The sequence below is a fragment of the Eubalaena glacialis genome, chromosome 16, assembly GCF_028564815.1.
Source record: "Eubalaena glacialis isolate mEubGla1 chromosome 16, mEubGla1.1.hap2.+ XY, whole genome shotgun sequence".
Taxonomy (NCBI): Eukaryota; Metazoa; Chordata; class Mammalia; order Artiodactyla; family Balaenidae; genus Eubalaena; species Eubalaena glacialis.
In genome coordinates, this window is record NC_083731.1 from 81,556,722 (window position 1) to 81,577,951 (window position 21,230).

Consider the following 21,230-nt stretch of genomic DNA (forward strand, 5'->3'; position numbering starts at 1 on the left):
GGAAAATGATTAGGATGTGAAGACCAGACGACTCTTTTATGAACAAAAATCACATTAATAAGACAGGCAGAACACTTAAGTTAGAAAGAATAGTAGAATAGACTATTATGTTAATGATTTTCAGAAGTGAGAAAAATCACCGGTCATAGTTATGGAAGAAAGGAAATTGCTTTTTAAAAGGATTCATTCTTGGCTTTAAAATGTGTTTATAATAAGATTTAAAAACATGATATTGTATATAAACTTAAGACATATTAAAAGACCTGATTCTCCATGCTATTAGCTTCTAGTTGGAACTGCTTTCTCTTTTTTCTATTAAACTTAAAGGAACAAATGAATTGAATGGTTCTCTTCTGCTTTGGTGGTTAGAGAAAACTAGGTTTAAAAGGGTCTACCTGCTGAATCCTGTGATAGGGCTAAAAATAAAGCAAGGAGAATCAGTGCCAATTTGAAAGATTTTCTCTTAAGCTGCAGTCCAGACGATCATTTTGTTAAAAAACAGAAACAAAAACAAATTAACACTATGAAATCTGTTTCTGATTTAAAGTATTTTAATAAATAATTTAATTTTACAGATCACATTGGAATCATAAAAGGGAAGTACATTGAGGGTTCTATTTTTCTTGTAGTCACACTGACTTACGGATGAAGAGTTGGTCAAAAGAAAACACCACTGTAATATCTTACTCATCCTGACGTTTTTGATCAGGATAAAACTGTGTTAGAACCAACATGTGCATTAAGGAAAACTGGTTCATAGTGGGTTACCCCTTAAAAACAAACCTAAAATAGGAACTAAACTAAGAGGAATTATATGAGTCAAAAGAACTGCACTTAGAAACCTAGTTTCTTTTAATTATAAGGACACAATCTAAAAGAAACAGGTATGTTTACTTCGTTTGTAAAATAATACTTATAGTGACCAAATCTAGTCATAAAGATTTAAAGATTTTTTTCTTGATTAGTTAATATACAGTCACAGTTTTAAGATATATAATTGAAATAAGAGTATACCAATATAGAAGCAGGCAAAGAGCATTGCTGTGATATATAAGCACAGAGATAAATTTTGAACTTTTTCCTTTCTTTTCTCATTATGCAAATTCTGATGTAGAGTTTGAAATTGTATATGTTTTACAGACTGGAAAGGTTGTATCAGTACCTAATTTATCATCATTTTGGTTTTTGTCGCCTTTGCAGTCTCTTGGATATATTTTTTATTGTACTTGTGTCCTGCGTATTAGTCTTCTGTTCTTCAGTCCTGGCTGGGGAATTCCCTTGTTCTTTGATCACAGATGCAGTGTAAGGCCTTTTCAGTCCGAGATAATCTTTTGGACTAGTGGGAGCGGTCCTAGTGGACTCGCTGATAGATGTAAGTTGATTTTCTCCTGCTGAACCAGACAAAAGGGCTTGGGTATTTATCAGGGCAAGTTCTTCATCAGCTATTGAATCACCTTCCAAAAGAGAGATGTCATTAAATTTTTTAAGTGGAGTCATCTGAGGAGAATTCAATTCTTTTTTCTTCATAGGTGTTTCATATTTGGTGCCACAACTCCGTGGTGGCTGAAATGCCTTCTGTGCAGCTGGAGAAACAAATGTACAAATGGGACTAACAGGTGGGGGTACAGGCAATCTGCTCAAGAAATCCAAGGCTCTTCTCTTTTTGCAGTTTTTTGGGTCCTCAGTCTCTTTCTCCCCTTTGCAACAAGACTTTGAAGTCATTTGGGCTGCTGCGGGTGTGGAGACAGACTTCCCTTTTAGCTTACAAAGTGATAACGGACTTTGATAATTCATCTCACTACTGGGAGAAGACATCTAATAAAAAAAAATTAAGTAGCCTATATAATTATGTCCCAATATATAAAACAAAATCAAATTAGCTTTTCATTAAAAAATATTTAAACACACAAATGCCAATCACTTTCACTCTCCTAGTGGCTATGATTTCAAGAGACATATTATTATTCTTATTCCAGAAGGAAATATTTTTGCATAAGAGGACATAAAAATGATGTGAAAGATGAAGATTAAAAGCAAAACAGGAGGTGGGAGACATAACTTATGCTTTAATCTTTTCCTTTTTGTTATTAACAAGTTAAAGATAAGCATTTAAAAACCTTTTTAAGAATACAGACTGCCTGTGTTCCTACTTTTCTAGTTTTGTGACTGGAGGCAGTTGCTTAACCCCTCCTGTATGTCATAGTTTCCTCATCTGTAAAATGGAGATAATTTTTATCTCAGAGGGTTGTTGTGAGGATTAAATGAGTTAATATACATAACTTAGCAAGTGTTAGCTAAAGAATTAGTCCTTAGCCAATATTACAGACTTTAGCTTGATTTGCTTTTATTGTGATTTAAAGAGTTAAATCAAATTGAACTTAGAAACAACCCTAATTATATAGAATAGTCCTCCAAGCAAAAAGACACAGGCAAAAAAAGTTTCTTCAATCAAATGTACTTGGAATGCTAAAAATCAAAGCACCTGTTTATAAAATTTGCCCCAAAGAGTGTTACACTCTGGCTTCAATAAACAAGATAAAATTTCCAGATAACCTATACCTACAGGAGGCACTTAACAATTAATGACACTTAATAATTAAGTTTAATTACATTTTATCATGTTTACTAGGTATACATCAGAATATGTTGTTGCCTCTATATAATATTTATAAAATTCCTTAAATTTAGATTAACTTACCAGAAACTTATTTCCTGTACCAAGGACTGTTTGAGCAGTGTGTGGTGCTGAAGTATAGTCTTTAGTCGGGGTGGACCACTTGGGATTATTTGTATTAAGTATACGAATAAGCTTGTTTTCTGCATCATTGCAAAATATATCGATATTCTAAGAAAATAAATTGGAAGAGCTATTTTGTAAAATGCAAATCTACACATTCATGTTTTCAGAAAAGGTAAATGGTTACCTTTAAAAGCAGAAGTAAAAAATGCAGACCAGAAAAAAAGGATGACACACCCCAAATTTGATAGCAACTGTCAATTGTTAGAGGGAGAGAAGGAGGGGGGGGTGTGTGTGTCAGGGAAATAAATGTAAGAGCTTCCCAACCGTGTGTGTGTGTGTGTGTGTGTGTGTGTGTGTCAGGGAAAGAAAGAAATGTAAGAGAGCTTCCCAACCGTGTGTGTGTGTGTGTGTGTGTGTGTGTGTGAGGGAAAGAAAGAAATGTAAGAGAGCTTCCCAACCATCTAGTTTAATCAGCAAGTTATCATATGATACTGGATTTGGGACTCAAGTCTCAGTTTTATTTACTACCTAACAGCCGTAAATCATCTAACATCTCACAGAGTACTCCTTAGGTTAGGAGTAAAATGAGAACCGCTTCATGTCTGTTCCAAGAATTAACTGAAATAACATTTGGTCATACCACATGAAACTGTTGTTTCAGAAGTCACAAATGGTCAAATACCAGCAATTTGGTTATGGTTTAACCTAATTTATAAGAGTATTTTGTTAAACTTAAAAATGATACGTAAATGACACTCAGTCATCTCAACTGGCCTTGAATGGTGTCAGAGAAAATCTGGGATGTAAGCAATAGGTACTCTGCATGGGAGCCAAATAATGAATGTAACCCCCAGTTTAGAAACCAGATAAATCAGGGTGTTATTCTTCACGATGTGCATCAAGTCTAGGTAAAACACAAACTTTCTTTATATAGGTAGCTACTCTGATGCTTTTAAAATATAATTTTACTTATATGAATTTTGACTAACACATTTCAAATATTAAACTACAGAACAAAGAGGCTTATCTTCTGTAGATTTTTTAAAAGTTAGCAATTTATAAAATCCAAAATTTTACTGGGAGGCAGCATTGCATAGTAGTTAATAGTTTGGGCTCTGCATTCAGATGGCTTAAGTATGAATCCTGGTTCTACCAGTTTGGCTGTGTGACTTAACTTCTGTTTCTCATCAGTGAAATGGGAAAACAGTTCCCTACTTCAGGGGTCCCCAACCCCCCTCCCGCCACGGACTGGTACTGGTCTGCGGCCTGTTAGGGACCGGGCCGCACAGCAGGTGGTGAGTGGCAGGCGAGTGAGCAATCTGCGGCTGCTGCCCATTGCTCGCATTACCGCCTGAACCACACACCGCCGCCCCGCCCCCCTCCCCCCCCCACCCCGTCCGTGGAAACATTATCTTCCACAAAATCGGTCCTTGGTGCCAAAAACTTTGGGGACCACTGCCCTACTTCATAGTGTTGGTGGGAGAATTAAATGAGACAGGCTTAGAACAAGGCCAGACATACAGTAAGCACTCAGTAAACTTTGTTCTCCTATTTGGTATTATTTCAAATCAAAAACAGGTATAAACTGTATAAAATATTAGATATGGAGTTTAAAACGTAAATTAAACAAAATTTTTTTCTGGCCATGCCGCGCGGCATGCAGGACCTTAAGTTCCCCGACCAGGGGTTGAACCTGCACCTCCTGCAGTGGAAGCATGCATGGAGTCTTAACCACTGGACTGTCAGGGAGGTCCCTAAAATGTAAATTTGGATTCTAAATATTATTAACTAATTACACTGCCAAGTGCTGTAAATCATGGGTAACTCATTTAATTCTTGTTACCAATTTCCAATTTGCCTACACGGTCTATATATCTCTGAACATCCTTCTCACAACTTTTCCTAATTCAGTTCCTTTCAAATCATTCTTTTCTCCCTGATGGCTGTCACTCAACATCTCCTCAGGTTCATGAACAATTGACATTATGATGAAATCTCAACTTACATTATACGTCAACTATCCAATTTTCATAAAAGCTGCCACTTCCTTGACACTTGACTTGAAATAGGAAAATGCCAACATGCATGATAATGCTCAAAGCTAATTTTACCTCAATAGTACTTTTCATTTTGTGGAACGTTTCTTGAAAATGGCCCTCCTTTGGACTGGCAGAAAACATGGAAAAATCTCCAGCAAATAAAGTAGGAATTCCTGATTTGGACTCTGGTCGCCACTGGAGGTTGCTTGCAGCAATTAACATGTGAGGTTTAATAATGTCTTCATTAAGATCTATCCAAAACTTTATTGCCAATAAATTATGGCATTCATCTGACAAATAGACCAAAGGAGCAAGACCTAAAATGGAAAAAACAAAATCCAAAAAGTAGAAAACAAAAAATCGAACTTCATTTATATATGTGTTAGATAAATTTAAAAATACAAGGAACCTCTAAATATGGCCATTAATTTTGGTATGCTAATGGTAAAAACAAATCAAAGTAACTAAATTTAGAGAAAGCTCAGGATTTCCAAAACAACCTGTTGCTTATGGTGCTAAAATTTCAATGCAATATGACAACACATTCTGTTACAGAGGCCATGGGGAAGCAGGCAACATGTAAGCTGAATAATGAATAGGGGAAATTCATCACGATGGGAAGGAAAAGGCCATTCTAAGCAAAGTGAATGAATTTTTAAAGGTAGGAATGTTAAATGCTTTAGTGGGTCAAGAATGTGAAACTACAGTTTAACTGAGGTATGTGGGGTGGTGGTTTAAGGCAGGAGGTTGAAGGTTTTTTCAGGCATCTGAAGGAGTTTTGGTTTCATTTTCTAAGGACCAGGGAGCCACCAAAGATTTTAAGCTAGGAAACATTAGATTTGGGTATTGGAGAACTGGTATTTCAGGCTTAAGGGGGCACTTTGAAACTTTCTGATAGAAATTTCTTTCTCTCATACTTGACATCAAAATAAATAAAAAAGGAAAGAAATGTCCACGAAAAACATACAAATAAGGAATATCCTGATATAAAATTTAAAAGTTGGTGATGAAGGAAAAAAACAAGATTGTGGACAGAACCAAGCACAGGAGGGCTCAGCTTCTAGCCTCCTTCCCCATATTGGGGAAATGACACACATTTTAAGAATTCTGTTATCCTTAAATCTGAAGAAAAGCAAATAGAATGGGTATCCTTACTTTTTCCTCTTCTGATCAGAAATAATGAAAATGGCTATGGTGTAAAACAGGTGATCAGGATTGACTGACAGGATAACAGTTGTGTTATGGGTTGAACTGTGTCCTGTAAAAGATGTTGAAGTCCTAACCTGTGAATGGGACCTCATTTGCAAACATAGTATTTGCTGACAAAAATCAAGTTGAGGTCATTTCAGTACATCCTAATCCAATGTCCTTATAAAAAGGGGAAATTTGGACACAGACATGCACACAGGGAGAGTGCCATGTGAAGATGAAGGCAGAGACTGGGGTGATGCATCTACAAGCCAAGGAAGGCAAAGATTGCCAGCAAACCATCAGAAGCTATGAGTGAGGCATTGGACAGATTCTCTCTCACAGCCTTCAGAATGAACCAAACCTGCCAGTATCTTGACTTTGGACTTCAAGCCTTCAGAACTGTGAGCCAGTATGTTGTTTAAGCCACCCAGTTTATGGTTCAGCAAATTAATAGGTGAGGTTACTCACTGAGCTAGGGAAAATGATCTAGAACAGAGATAATATCTTCCAGGGATATGGAATATACAGCAGATAGGAACTGAAATACCCAGCCCTCATACAGTAACTAAGAGGGGGAAAATTGGTCTTGAGTACAGCAGAGAAAGAGTCAAGAACTGCAGTGTGATGCTGGCAAGTTTCTCCCATGCACCTCATCTCAACGCCACAGTCTGCTGTGGGACCATGAGAACTCATCTCATGTCTGTCTCCACAAGAAGCCCAGGCTCCCAGTTCATCCTGCACTCCCTGGACTCAGTCTCCAGAGAGCTTTGCACATTGCCTCTCTGGACACCATCTCCGACCCCTCCCTTCTTAGCCTCACCCACTCTCTTTGCTGTCAAATACCTTCTGAGGGGCCTGAGTCGGGCCCTGGCTCTCTTCTCTATCTACTCCCACACCCAGCGACCTCATCCAGTCTCATGACTTTTATCATCACCTGTATGTTGATGACTTCCCAACTTATATCTTCAGCCCAGTCCATTCCCTTAGAACTATATCCAGCTGTCAAGTAGAAATCTCTAAGTAGATTAAGCAACTAAAACTTAATTGTCCAAAACTGAGCTCCTGACCTTCCCCGCACACCTGTTTTTCTCGTGGTCACCCCCCTCAGGAAATGGCAACTCCATTTGTCCAGCTGCTCAGACCAAAACCTCGGCCCTCACTCCTCGATTCCTCTCTTCATCCACACTGTCCCTCTACCTTCAAAATACAACCACAGTCTGACTATTTCTGGACACTCCCATTGCTTTCGTTTGCTCCAAACTATTCTCAATTGCCTAAATTTCTACAATAGCCTCCAGCTGATTTCCCTGTTTGGAGTCTCACGCCCCCTACAGTCTGTTCTCAGTATAGCAGCCTGAGTGATCCTGTGAAAACCTCGTCAGGTGGTGTCAACGCCTCTACTTGAAACCTTCAGAGAAAAAGTTAGAGTACATGCAAGGACCACGCCATTGCCTGGTCCTTCACTCCCTCCTCCCAGCTGTTACTGCTCACTCCCTGGCCTCTGCTAATACTTAAAGGAACCAGGGAGGATCCTCCTGTAACATGACCTTTGTAATTGCCATTCCTCCTGCCTGGAATGTTCCTCCCCCAGATGTCCACATGCCTCTCTCCTCTAGTCCTTCAATTCTCATTCAGATGTCAACTCTGCAGTGAGCTCTTTCCTCACTTCCCTGTCTAAAGCTACATTCCTCTCCCCCTCCCCCTCATCCTACCTGTCACTCCCGACTTAATTTGTTTCCTTCACCATACTAAGAAAACTATACGTGCTACTTATTTTGTTTGTGATCTCCCTCCTCGACTATAATGTAAGCTCCATGAGGACAGGGATACTTGTCTGTTTTGTTCATTGCTGTGTACTTAGCATTTAGAACTGTGCCTGGCACGTAAAAGGCGTTCAATAAATACTGATTGAATTGAATAAAAGTTACCCACCCTCTATAACAATAATATAACGAGTGGAGTCACCCAAGCATGACCAAGATGAAATAAAATGCTACAAAATCCGTGTAGCATATTAACATACTACAGTCAAAGAAGACCCCACAAAGCACTAAAGCACAACTAAACAAAAACATGTTAAACAAAAAGGAGAAAAGAGCATAGCAAAAGACAAAGAGCACATCCCATAAAGTAAACAAAACTAGAAGAACAGAAGAAAATTTCTGAAGTCCTCAAAACTGATTCATGCTGTTGAACTTAATAGGAACATATACTCAATACAATAAAAGCTTGGATATGCATATGGGATGAAAAATAGCCCGATAAGATAAAAAGGAGACTGCAGGACCAGAGAAATAAACTGAGGACACCAGTACACTATCGTAATGGGACAAATGCATGCATTACAAATAGCAAGGAATAAAACGTATCAATATATTGTAGAAAATAAAATTACTGACATAAAGGCTGGATATAATCATGGTGAATGAAGCATAATCCAACATAAGACTAACTGCTGTCCCTGAAGTAGAAATCCAAATAAATGAAATAGCAGATTTATTCAAAGATATTACAGAATTTCTCTAACATAAAGAAAGCACTGAATCTGCAGATTAAAAGGGCATCTGTGTTCCAGGAGAACTGTATACAGACTGCTTATACTAAGACATAGCTTAAACTTTTGGACTTCAAAACATATTCTTCAGACATCTAGACATAAAAAGACAATCACCTAAATGGGGGAAAAATTAGGCCAGTCCCAGACTGTTCAATGTCAAAACAGCAATTTCTACAAAGTTCTGAGGGAAGAAAGAAGCAAGAACCCATATTATTATGCCTGCCAAAATACAGTCTCAGAATTAGAGCAACAGGTTCACATTTCAAACATATGAGGAACTCATGGAATATGGCACATTTGAAACCTTCTTGAAAAAAACATTGACAATCAACCTTAGCTAAAGAACTGAGGAAGGGAGAAACTGTGACAGGGCAGTTGATAAACAAGGAATCCACCAACCTGAGACCCTACCCTGAACCAGGGACTGTTTTAAGAGCTGAGGATACAGCAGTAGCAAAGTCTCTGCCCTTAGAGAGCTAACATTCCGGAGGAGGGAGACAAAAAACCCCATAAATATGTATTGTTAGTGCTGGTGGGTGCTATGGAGAAAAACAAAGCAGAGTAAAGGGGTAAAAGTGCTAGGCTGGGAGCAGAGAAAGTACAGCTCTTTTACAAAGGGTGCTCAGGGAAAGCCTTCTTACGAGGTTGCATTTGACCAGAGACTTTAAGGAGCCAAGGGGGCCAGCTATGTGGCCACCTGGGGAAAAGGGTTTCTGGGAGAGGCAGCAGTGAGTGTAAAGGCTCTGTGATGAAAGTGGGCTCAAGAATAGCAAGGAAGGTGTCAATACAGCTGAAGGGGGATGAGGGACAGCGTTCTGGGAGGTGAGAGTGGTGAAACCAAGTGCTGAGGGGGCCTGGCACAAAATAATCAATAAATGGAAGGCTTTTGTGCTTAAGTTGAGACATAGTTGGGCCTTTACACTTGATTTCAGATAAAATCTATGGAACAAGGTATGGAAGGAGGAACGAGCAATGTCATACTGAAGGAATAAAATATAAATGCATTTGGCTAATATGTTGGAGAGTGGTAAAGACTGAAGTAGGAGGTGAAGGCTTGATAGATAGCTCAGTGAACTGCAGAAGATTATAATTATTTGTCTAGTAATCACTAATATGCAAAACAGTTTCTAGCAATTTCTTTAAAATTAAGTAGCACAGAATGGGATGTAAGTTGTTTCCTTGTAATATTGTAGAATTGCTTTTCATTAAGAATCAAGGTTAAAAAAGCCTACTTTCAAATCACTAGTTACCAAACTTGCCGATCAGTAGCTCCAATGAATCGTAAGGAAGACAAATTTTAAAATATAATGTTTTTCAAAAGCATCAATAAAAAGCTACCATTAAATACACTGTGTATTACCTATTTTTTTCACAACAGAAACTACAAATCCTATTAGGTCCACCTCAGAACAAGGTGGCTGGAAGTCTGGATCCAATAATTTGTTGAAGTGAAGCGGCTCCCTTGGCTGATAAACTTGTAATAGGATTTCATCTGAAGACTACAAGAAAAAAAAATATATCAGTATATGTAGATTCAATAAACAAATACACATCTATCAAAATTGAAAAATCATGATGAAAAGTTTATACCGGTAGTTGTTGATACTGCGTTTTTTTTGTTGCTGTTAACTGTATGTTAGCTCTTTCAGATTTACTTTTAGATTTTGATGCTGCAAGATGATAGATTCTGTATCTCTTTCCCTCTGTTAAGAGAGAATATAAATCTGATGATGGACGCCAGATACTCAACACAACTAGAGAAAGAGGAAAAAGACACAATATAAGAAATGATAATCATCGAGAGTCTTGTTTAAAAATAAATACTGAGGACAATGAAGATCTAAGGGTTATGTTATCATTTTGTGGGTACCGGCAGCCCATTTTTGCTCCTCTTAACATTTTATCTACCATTTGAAATAATTTTATTAATAAGATAATAATTTTTTAAACTTAAAATTGATAAAAACAAAAACTTTACATACTGACCTGAATCTTTTTCCTTTCTCTTACAGCTCATGATACGCAGCTTCCACACAGGTGTAACGTCTCTTGGTAAAATCTGTTCCCCTTGCTCAGCAGACTCCATAGCCTTCCTGAGTTCCACATGGATCTGGGCTTGCTTCTTATCATTCAACATCTGTCTGTGATTATTCAAGGCTCTTAACTGCTCCTCACTAAAATAACCCTGTGGCCATTTAGTATATTGAGGCAGATGATTTTGGAATAAAAAGCAAACAAAACAGAAACAAACCACCTCATCTATTGTAAATGAATCTCTTTAAATGGGGTCAAAATACAACAGAATTTAGTTCACTTTAAGGATGTGACAATATAAAAATTGAGATTAATGTACTCAGCTTATCACATAACAAATATTTTCAAGTGACTTAAACAGTTTACTAATCTTTGTGACAAATTTACCTAGGGCGAGGCTTCCCTGGTGGCACAGTGGTTAAGAATCCGCCTGCCAAGGCAGGGGACACGGGTTCGAGCCCTGGTCCGGGAAGATCCCACATGCCACAGAGCAACTAAGCCCGTGCGCCACAACTACTGAGCCTGTGCTCTAGAACCCATGAGCCACAACTATTGAGCCCATGTGCCAAAACTACTGAGTTCGTGTGCCACAACTACTGAAGCCCTCACGCCTAGAGCCCGTGCTCTGCAATAAGAAGCCCGCGCACCACAACGAAAACCCAACGCAGCCATAAATGAATGAATGAATGAATAAATAAATAAGAAAAATTTACGTAGGGCCAAAACAACCCCTACTTATAAATATACTCTAATAATAACTGACATTATAAATGGTTAACATCTGAATGCCTATTATATTTGAGAAATAGATCTATGTGTGGGTAATGTATTAATTCATTTAATCATTACAATAATCCTATGAGGTAGGTACTATCCCTGTTTCCATGTGGTAGATGATGAAACTGAGGTACAGACAGAATAAATAATTTGCAGAGGCATATAGGCAGGGGTTGGCTCAAGGGGCCTCATTCTTATCCCCCTGTAGTATAATTTCATTAATTCTCTGGAACAGTAGATACAATTTAAAACAGATATGTACTACAAGCACTTATCTCTGCCTCTACATTTCTCTCCCAATCATTTAGCAAATTGGTGTTTGAACCTCCTGGGAACCTCACCCAGTATTAACAAAAAAAAAATAAACCAAAAATAAAATAAATAGTAATCCTGACATATAACCTACTAGACTGCTGCTGACTTATCCATGTTAATACACTAATCTATACTGAGAAGGGGGATTATGAAATCCCTGTGCCCTACAAAGGTCTTCCTAAATAGGCAGTGTTTAGGTTAAACATGAATTAAAATAAAATATGTGATTTCAGAAGTCCCACAATACTAAACATTGTCACTGAAAACAAGTCCTTTTAACAGGGTATTTTAGAAATTGATGGCAATTTTCCCCTCTGAGAATGATAATGATACCTTTCAGTGAATCTCATAGAATCACATAAACTTAGAACCTTAGAGATAAGCTACTCTCAGGCTTTCCCCTGGCAGATGGCAGAGAGGAGGTCTGAGAGAGAAATCACCTGTCCAGCTACACAGGGGCAGAGCCAGGTCTAGAACTTAGTCTTCTAACTCTCATTCTGCCCCCTTTCTCCTTATAAGTAAAATTTTTTTTTAAATTAATTAATTAATTTATTTATTTATATTTGGCTGTGTTGGGTCTTCGTTTCTGTGCGAGGGCTTTCTCCAGTTGTGGCGAGCGGGGGCCACTCTTCACCGCCGTGCGCGGGCCTCTCACTGTCGCGGCCTCTCCCGTTGCGGAGCACAGGCTCCAGATGCGCAGGCTCAGTACTTGTGGCTCACGGGCTTAGTTGCTCCGTGGCATGTGGGATCTTCCCAGACCGGGGCTCGAACCCGTGTCCCCTGCATTGGCAGGCAGATTCTTAACCACTGCGCCACCAGGGAAGCCCATAAGTAAATTTTATAAAAGGAAACCAGAATAATATTTTGTTAAATTTTATGGATGAAATTAAAACTATCTTTATAAGCTTCAACAAACACAAAGAGATAGAGGCAAATAATTTCTCAGGAGAGCATAATAAAGCCTCACAGACTTGTAGCAAGGCTTGAAAATCAGACTCACTTCCCACAGGGAGAATCTGAGTTGTAACATTTGGGAATATAAGGGAATTCTGTTCAGAATAGCACTGCTCACTCTCCGAGCAGAGTATTGTTTATTTTGAGGTCCCAATATTTAAGAAAGTTAAGGTTATATACAACATTTATTGTCATTGAATAAATGAGATTAATCAATAAACTGTTTTCCTAAAATTTCCCCTCTCCTCCCTATTTAGCAAACTAATCCTAGAATTTACATTAATTAGATACCCAGGTGTCTAAAAATTTAGAAAGTAGCCTACCTTAATGTATGAAATGATATTCTAATAATAATATTTACATAGAACTTTCTAACAGTACACTTTACATACATTATCCAATTTGATCCTAAAACAACATCTTTTGTGCCCATTTGATAGCTCTTTTATATCCAGTTTGCTTAGCTAATAAATGGTTGAGCCATGATCTAAAGCCTATGCTATTTATAACACACTTTCATGCTTCTGAAAGTTTTCCACCTAAGTATCCTTAAGGTAGAGGATTACGAAATAAACTCTAGGTAGGATCTGAGAAAGAGCTGAGAACATGGAAACTGAGACAGTGCCCTGAAGGTACTTGTTTTATCCTAAAAATAAGCAAGTTTTGCCTGCATTTTAAACCATATTTAATATATAAATTATTTAACCCTCTCATCCTCTATTTGGTACAGAAGTAGAAATGTAGCACCCTGGTTTGGTACATCACTGAGGACCCCATCACTGAGGTACACATCCCTTGGAGAAACACAGCATTTCAACACAGTGCTTCCTGTAATGGCCAGATGAGTGACTATAGCTTTCCACGTTGAAGGATGAAGATTAGCCTCACTGTAGGCCAGCTTACTCTCTCACCTCAAGGTAACTTGGGTCTGGTGAATCCTTCACAGCTTCGTAAAGTTCTGCACCATCTTGCAGAACACGGACTTGCTGTCTTGTTAGTGCACGTGATGGTATACATTGTTCTGTTATATTTTCTAGGAAAAAAGCAACACTAATTAGCTAAACTATAAATTTAAGAATACTGAAAACTAGAGAACTCAACAAAAAAACACCCAAAGAAGGAAGGTTAAAAATAAACCACTTATCTGCTAAAAGTTCTCCAGGAAAATTTGAAACTAGTGTATTCATGGTTTAATAAATTCTCATACAAAGAGTTTACTTCATTAGAGCAATTTGTAAATTTCATGATTTACATGAAATTTACATGATTTACATGAAAATGATTTCATGTAAGTAAATGATTTCATGATTCACTTAATTATGAGCTAGTGATAATTTTAAGTAAATCAAATATTGAGTCCCATTTTCCTGCAGATTTATTTAGAACATGAAGTTAAACATAAAGAAAATCATGATATCCACCTCCTAGAGTAATGGAAATAAAAACAAAAATAAACAAATGGGACCTAATGAAACTTCAAAGCTTTTGCATAGCAAAGGAAACCATAAACAAGACAAAAAGACAACCCTCAGAATGGGAGAAAATATTTGCAAACAAATCAACGGACAAAGGATTAATCTCCAAAATATATAAACAGCTCATGCACCTCAATATTAAAAAAAAAACAACCCAATCCAAAAATGGGCAGAAGACCTAAATAGACATTTCTCCAAAGAAGACATACAGATGGCCAAGAAGCACATGAAAAGCTGCTCAACATCACTAATTATAAGAGAAATGCAGATCAAAACTACAATGAGGTATCACCTCACACCAGTTAGAATGGGCATCATCAGAAAATCTACAAACAGCAAATGCTGGAGAGGCTGTGGAGAAAAGGGAACCCTCTTGCACGGTTGGTGGGAATGTAAATTGATACAGCCACTATGGAGAACAGTATGGAGGTTCCTTAAAAAACTAAAAATAGAATTACCATATGACCCAGCAATCCCACTACTGGGCATATACCCAGAGAAAACCATAATTCAAAAAGACACATGCACCCCAATGTTCATTGCAGCACTATTTACAACAGCCAGGTCATGGAAGCAACCTAAATGCCCATCGACAGACGAATGGATAAAGAAGATGTGGTACATATATACAATGGAATATTACTCAGCCATAAAAAGGAACGAAATTGGGTCATTTGTGGAGACGTGGATGGATCTAGAGACTGTCATACAGAGTGAGGTCAGAAAGAGAAAAACAAATATCGTATATTAACGCATATATGTGGAACCTAGAAAAATGGTACAGATGAACCGGTTTGCAGGGCAGAAGTTGAGACACAGATGTAGAGAACAAATGTATGGACACCAAAGGGGGAAAGCTGCGGGGGGGGAGGGGGTGGTGGTGTGATGGATTGGGAGATTGGGATTGACATGTATATACTGATGTGTATAAAATAGATAACTAATAAGAACCTGCTGTATAAAAAATAAAATTAAATTTAAAAAAAATAAAGAAAATCATGAAGAAATGCAGGAGAACATAAAATTTTCTGCAATAAAAAAAGGTAGATAAAAAAAGTAAAATTTCATGTCCTTTAAGCATAAAACACTATGATTTTTATTATTCAAATTGATGCCACAGGGAAAATAAGCTCTAGTTCCAGGTATAAAAACATAAAGATCAACAACTACAACAGCAAAAATGCAAGTTCTATAATGTAGATAAGGACACAGAGGAAAGAGAATGACAAACGGCTTGGGGAGAATAATTTGATAGTTCTTTCCCTTGTTGCTTTTTTTCCTCTAATACCAAAAATCCATGCTACAAATACTTTAGTACTAAAGCTTACGGGCCAGTTTAATTAAGACTTCTGAAAAGTGCTGTAGGTATGTAATGTTTAATTGCCTAAGACAATTTGTGAGGATCTAAAAGCTCACTATGTTGAATAAAGATGTGATATTTTGGGGCCAATTCAATGCTTATCTGTTTACCTATGTAATATATATTTTTTCAAATCAGAAAAAGAAAAAAAAAATCTATTACTCAAAATAAAGACAATTCACCCAGTTAGAAACCTCTGAAACTCTGAAAAAAAGATCTTGTAAATACAACTCACTTTTACCTTCATGCTCTTCAAATTCTGCTTGAATTTTAGTGAATAGGGCTTCCAGTTTCTTTTGTTGGGCTTCTGCATATTTTGTTGCTTCCTTTTCTTCTTCTCTTTCATTGCGAAATATGTATAATCCAGATGATGTCTTCTCCATCCACTGTAATAATGTGTCAAACAGAAATACAGGGTAGGGAGTGATTATTCAAATTAATTGTCTCTAAAGAAAGAAATACAGAGTATGTTTCAAGAATACATCATACCTGTATAGGGTATGCTCTTTGAATAATTATATCAACACAACCAACATTTCCTCCATCGCTGAAAAGTGATGACAAGGGAAGAGGAAAAGGTCTAGGATTGGAAAAGAATCCGAGTTTGGCATACCAGCAAGCAGGCCGAGTGCTGTTAGCAGAAATCTGGACAAATTAATAAATTGATTTATAAGTTAAATATATACCTGTATTCAATTCTATTTCAGATTTTATAATAATTTTCCTTCTTTTACGGCTGACACCAAATCACCTCATTGTGAAATTTCAGAATGATGGAGACAATCTTAAAAACGTCTTAGGAACAGATCACGTAGTAAAGGACTGGGAATAAGACCAGCACTGAACTTAACAGAAACTATACCAGAAGCAAGAAGGTAATAGAGGAAATGTCTTCAAAATTCTGAAGGAATTATAATATTTCAACCTCAAATTCTATATTCAGCCAACCTTGTAATAAGATAAAAAAACACTGCATGTTCCCTTTCTCAAGAAGCCTCTGGCGGTTGCGTGCCCTTAAAGCTAGGGAATACATCTAGAAAGGTATGGAATCCAGAGTATAGGGCTTCTAACACAGAAAGAGGTGAAAATAATTTCAAGAATAACTGTGCAGCACACATAGAAGATAACCACTTCAGAACTGAGCAGGAACATGGAGAGATCCAAGGAATCTCCAAGAAAAAGAAATGGAACTGATAAAGATATTTTAACATAGTGAGACAATTTTTATATGGCTCCTGTGTGGGAATGAGTTGGTAATAAGGATACAGAAAATTAACAAAAACAAAAAAGACAAGACAGTTAATAACTCCAGGGAAAGCAGTAAGTTGTAAAGAAAGGAAATGTAATCATGGTATACTGTACGCTGAGTTGCAAAAAATATTTTTCATAGTCATTATAACATAAACATTGAATACTGACTTCACTCCTCATCTTTCATAGCAGGAAGCTAACAGTTAATGTCTAAACTGAAGGTGAAAAGAAGACCTAACAGTATAAGCAAAAGAAACAGCCAAAGGGATTGGAAGTGGCTGCCTTTGGGGAGCATGAAGGGGGGTTAGGCAGGGTTGCATCAGTGACTGCTTTTGTGGGGGGGGGCTATACACCTTATTTTACTTGAGTTTTGAAATTATGCACATATATTGATTTGATAAAAACAAAACAAAAATTGAAAGCCAGTGCAACTTTGATATTCTAAGCAACATAAAACAAAAGCCTGTTTCAGCCTGACTAAAAGCAACTCAAGTTAATGACAAATTATCTCTTTAACTTAAAAATGATCGACTTATTAAAATGCTTTCCTGAACTACAGTGATCCAGAATACAACAGAAGTAAATTCTTTACAAGGTTACCTCATAAGTGAATCTGAATGTGCAACATTAGCAGTCATTTCTGATAGCAATATTACAGACTATTCAACATGACAAAGTCCTGTTACCTAGGGTTAAATCTACATAGCGATGAAAGGTGTACTTTAGTATTCTATATCCAAGAATCACTGAAATCTAATGTTCTAATCATACTGGAACAGAGATTTGGCCAAGTAATCACAGTGGAAGCAGAGCAATACTATGAGAACAACATGAGGGCTACAGGTACCAAAATCAAACATCCGGTGCCAATTTACTCTGCTCTGTGACTGCAATTGCATTATTTCAGCTCAGTAAATATCTCTGGCTTTCCAAAAACACAAATATTTAACTATCTCAGAAATATGCTACTTAAACTAGTAATAGTATCAGTACATTTTCAAGAAACAAAGCATCCTTAATAGGCATAAGTAAATTTAAAAATTTAAATGTAAACTCTCTCTAGAATTTAACTGAATCAGTGACTGATTTTTACCAAGAGTGTGCATTAATTTAATTTACCTTTAACATAAGAGATTCTGGGGCTTCAAGAGGCGTACAGGCATCAGGAGAGCCCACCAGCTCTGCTCCGTGAATTATGATCTTCTGACCCACAGTTAGTCTACTGTTCTTTAAGAGAGCTAAGAGGGGAGGATCCACCTGGGCCTTAATAGCATACCATCCATCTGTAAGTTCGACAATGGCCACTTTTGTGGTATCCATACTATTAGTTTTACTGCTAGAAGTTTCAGATATATTTGTGCTTAATGAAATTATTTCAGAAACACAGAGAACAAGCGTTTTTGCAGCTGTGTCATCCCTTTCCATTATCTTTTTTATAGCTGATCTTCTGCTTCTATCAATTTCCATATCATATCTAAAAAGAAAAAAAATGAATTATTTTAGAAATTGTGGGTCTAGAATTTCATTGTAAAAAGAAGTCACCAAATAATTGAGAATAAAAATTAAATACCTTTATTGAATACTGAGACTGAAGAGAATTTAAAATTTGGTAGCTGGTAATATATTAAGTTTTATACTGCTAAAATATGAATTAAATATTAAAACCCCCAAAATGCAAAAATGCTTTACTAGCAATCCCTGAATAGTGGATCAAATTAGTAATTCATATTCTTCTCATGTGCCAAGAGGTTAAGGAGAGGGTGGGAGAAGAGGGAAGCATAGGGTGTATGAATGTGTGATTGCTCTTAAGTGGGGGCTGGAGGGTGACAAGAGGACTGCGCTATACAACTGAACAGCAGTGTGGGATGGCAGCTGTCACCAACAACTGGCTCTGATGTGCAAGTCACAGACAGCACAGAAGTCTGACCCATACAATATATGATTACATAATATAGCGCTTTAAACTTGCCTGTATTTGAGTTGAAGAAGTACCCTTTCTGGGCTTAGGCATCTATTAGCAAATTCTTTAGGAAAGGCAAATTCCATAGCTGCCAGTTTCCATATAATCCATCTATAATGATTATAGACCCAAACTCTAGAAATAAGCTTTGGATCCACACCTGGGGTGTCACACAGAGCTCTGAATAAATAAAGGTAGAAGAAATAATAAAAGCCAGGTAAGATGTTATTGAATTCAATAACCCCAACTATTCTTTGCACAAAAACTAAATTGTACAAGATCATTCAATAAGTTTTTATGAGTTAACATAATAAGTATTATAATTTTAGAAAATGACATGTATCAAAATATGCTAATAAAAATTTCACTTAACATGTTAGTCAATACAATTATTTCAACTGGAAAATGAGATCCTTACTGTAAAATAATTATATTTTAGATTATATATTTCTTATTAAAGAGATTGTTTTTAGAAATCACCTAAGAACTTCCTTCTCTAGTCCTGGTTCTCTTCTTGATATCTGCTCAAATCTACAACTTGAGCCCTTTCTGCTCAAATCTACAACTCCTCCTCCTTTCCCATTCTCACTCTCAGCACTACATAAACAGAAGTAATTAAAAGAGAACTTCCATAAACTTCCACCCTCCTATCTACCAACCACCAGCATCAGTACCCTTACACATTGCCTTCTTACTCTATTTAAAAAATTGTACCTCTCCTCACCTAACTCTCTCTTACCCCCTTTTTCCAGCTTTATCTTCAAAGTATTTATCACTTTTTAATATACTACACCATTTACTTATTCCCTTTTAAAATTTTCTTTCCCTGTCCCAAACTAGAATATATGATTTATTAGGGCAGAGTTTTTTTGTTTTGCTATCCCTAGTACCCAAGATAGTATCTGACACATAGTAGGTGCTCAATAAATATTTGTTGAATCATCAAAAACACAGCTTGAGACTCAACACGCAAACAGTTTGAACCATGCCCACCTGACTACAGAGTAATCACTCAACCTCTACACTATGCAGTCTACCTAATACAATTAAGTGATACAGCTGTTACTTTTCCAACTAGAATCAACAGCTGATATTTGTTATGTGGGACAAGTACCAAGATGTAAATAACATTCGTGTTTTAAAATACTCCAAAAACAACAAAAATTTAAAGAAAAAATATTTTACCACCTTTCTCAAAACTATAAACTTTAGAAAGATATACCGAGATCTCAAAAATAAGGGCACAGGAGAAAGATTTCCTATCTCTTGTCATTGGCATGAGGTAATACCTCCCTGATAGCAAACATTTAAAATTGTTTGTATAAACACTAGAATCCTAAGAGTATATATAGTTCCTAAACTGTTGGTTTTTTAGGGCACTGGAGTTTTCTAGTCACTTGGTATTACTGATATTTAAGTATTTCTGTTTAACTTTATTTTTTATATTTTATATTTACTGAAATACACGATGAAAGAGAATATCCACACAAGTATACACATGTGTGTGGGTTTACGATAAGGCCAACTCACACTTAACTTTTCTTATCAGTCTTTATTTTGTAAAAGCTGTAAGAATAATGTCCTAATTTAAGAAAAACCAATTCACTAAATCCTAAGACAAACCAAAATTCACTTTTCAAAAGATTTCAACAGAATATCAAGTGAACCACATGTACTTAGAATGATTCAATGTATAAACTTTTGATTTCTAGCCAAATTTTTAAGTTCAGGAGAGATAAGGAAAGATAAAAAGGGACTTGTGAGGAAGAGAGAGATGATGGAACATATAAAAGTTAGTTAATACAAAATTTCTTTTTGCAGAGAGTACCTATAAAATTCTTCTTTTCCAGCCTTTCCATCATTGGAGGGTATGAGCCATCCACCATCAGCCAACTGTATTCCCTTTCCAGCCCATAAACTTTCCTTACCAAAATAATCCTGAGTGTGAAACTGAAAAGACTCTGCATTTTTGCTGTTAATTTTTACACAATGTTTAGAAACACCGTACCTATATAGCTGCACAAAATAAATGATAGAAAAATTTGATAATGAGTAAAAAACATCAAACAAAAGAATGTTTCACAGAAAAAAAAAATTATAACACACCCAAACTGAATCTACCCAAAGTTTTTCATTTAAATATGAAAATATTCACTATAAAAATATGTAACGTACTTAATAGAAGCTAAAAAATTTTTACATAATATAAATGACCTATACATTCAAGAGTCTGCTGCACCTTTCCCATTCCCCTTGTGTACATGCCTCCTGCTATATCTGCCATAGGAAGTCGTTGTGGGGATAAAAAAATAATTTAATGTTTAAGAAAACCTCTTAAGTTAAAAAAACTCAGAAGGGGCCCAGACTCTCACCTCTCCACTGCCCCAAATTCCAACTAGATAGTACTGGCTTAATAAGAATCCTTTTAAAAATGTAAATGGCTCTTAGCAGGTTCAGGGTTATGAGTCATTCACACTTTAAATTCAATGAGACTACTTTCCTCTAACACCCAGCTGAGAGCACTTATAGTGATAAAATGAATACATTTTGAAGGCGAAAGAGAAATTGTAATTTTGA

At 36.7% G+C, this 21,230-nt stretch overlaps 1 protein-coding gene across 1 annotated transcript in view; it reads right to left on the bottom strand.

Moving 5' to 3' along the window:
- Positions 1-1,115: 1,115 nt before the first annotated feature.
- Positions 1,116-21,230, bottom strand: part of BRCA2 (BRCA2 DNA repair associated) — a 53,260-nt gene continuing 33,145 nt past the window's right edge. The window contains exons 16-27 of the mRNA XM_061170884.1: positions 20,482-20,669; positions 18,663-18,833; positions 17,813-18,167; positions 15,932-16,087; positions 15,684-15,828; positions 13,519-13,640; positions 10,514-10,712; positions 10,118-10,281; positions 9,888-10,026; positions 4,852-5,096; positions 2,699-2,845; positions 1,116-1,815 (exon numbers count right to left, since the gene is read on the bottom strand). Coding sequence (XP_061026867.1) covers positions 1,174-1,815; positions 2,699-2,845; positions 4,852-5,096; positions 9,888-10,026; positions 10,118-10,281; positions 10,514-10,712; positions 13,519-13,640; positions 15,684-15,828; positions 15,932-16,087; positions 17,813-18,167; positions 18,663-18,833; positions 20,482-20,669 — 2,673 coding nt within the window. The 3' untranslated portion in view covers positions 1,116-1,173. The remainder of the gene's footprint in view (positions 1,816-2,698; positions 2,846-4,851; positions 5,097-9,887; positions 10,027-10,117; positions 10,282-10,513; positions 10,713-13,518; positions 13,641-15,683; positions 15,829-15,931; positions 16,088-17,812; positions 18,168-18,662; positions 18,834-20,481; positions 20,670-21,230) is intronic.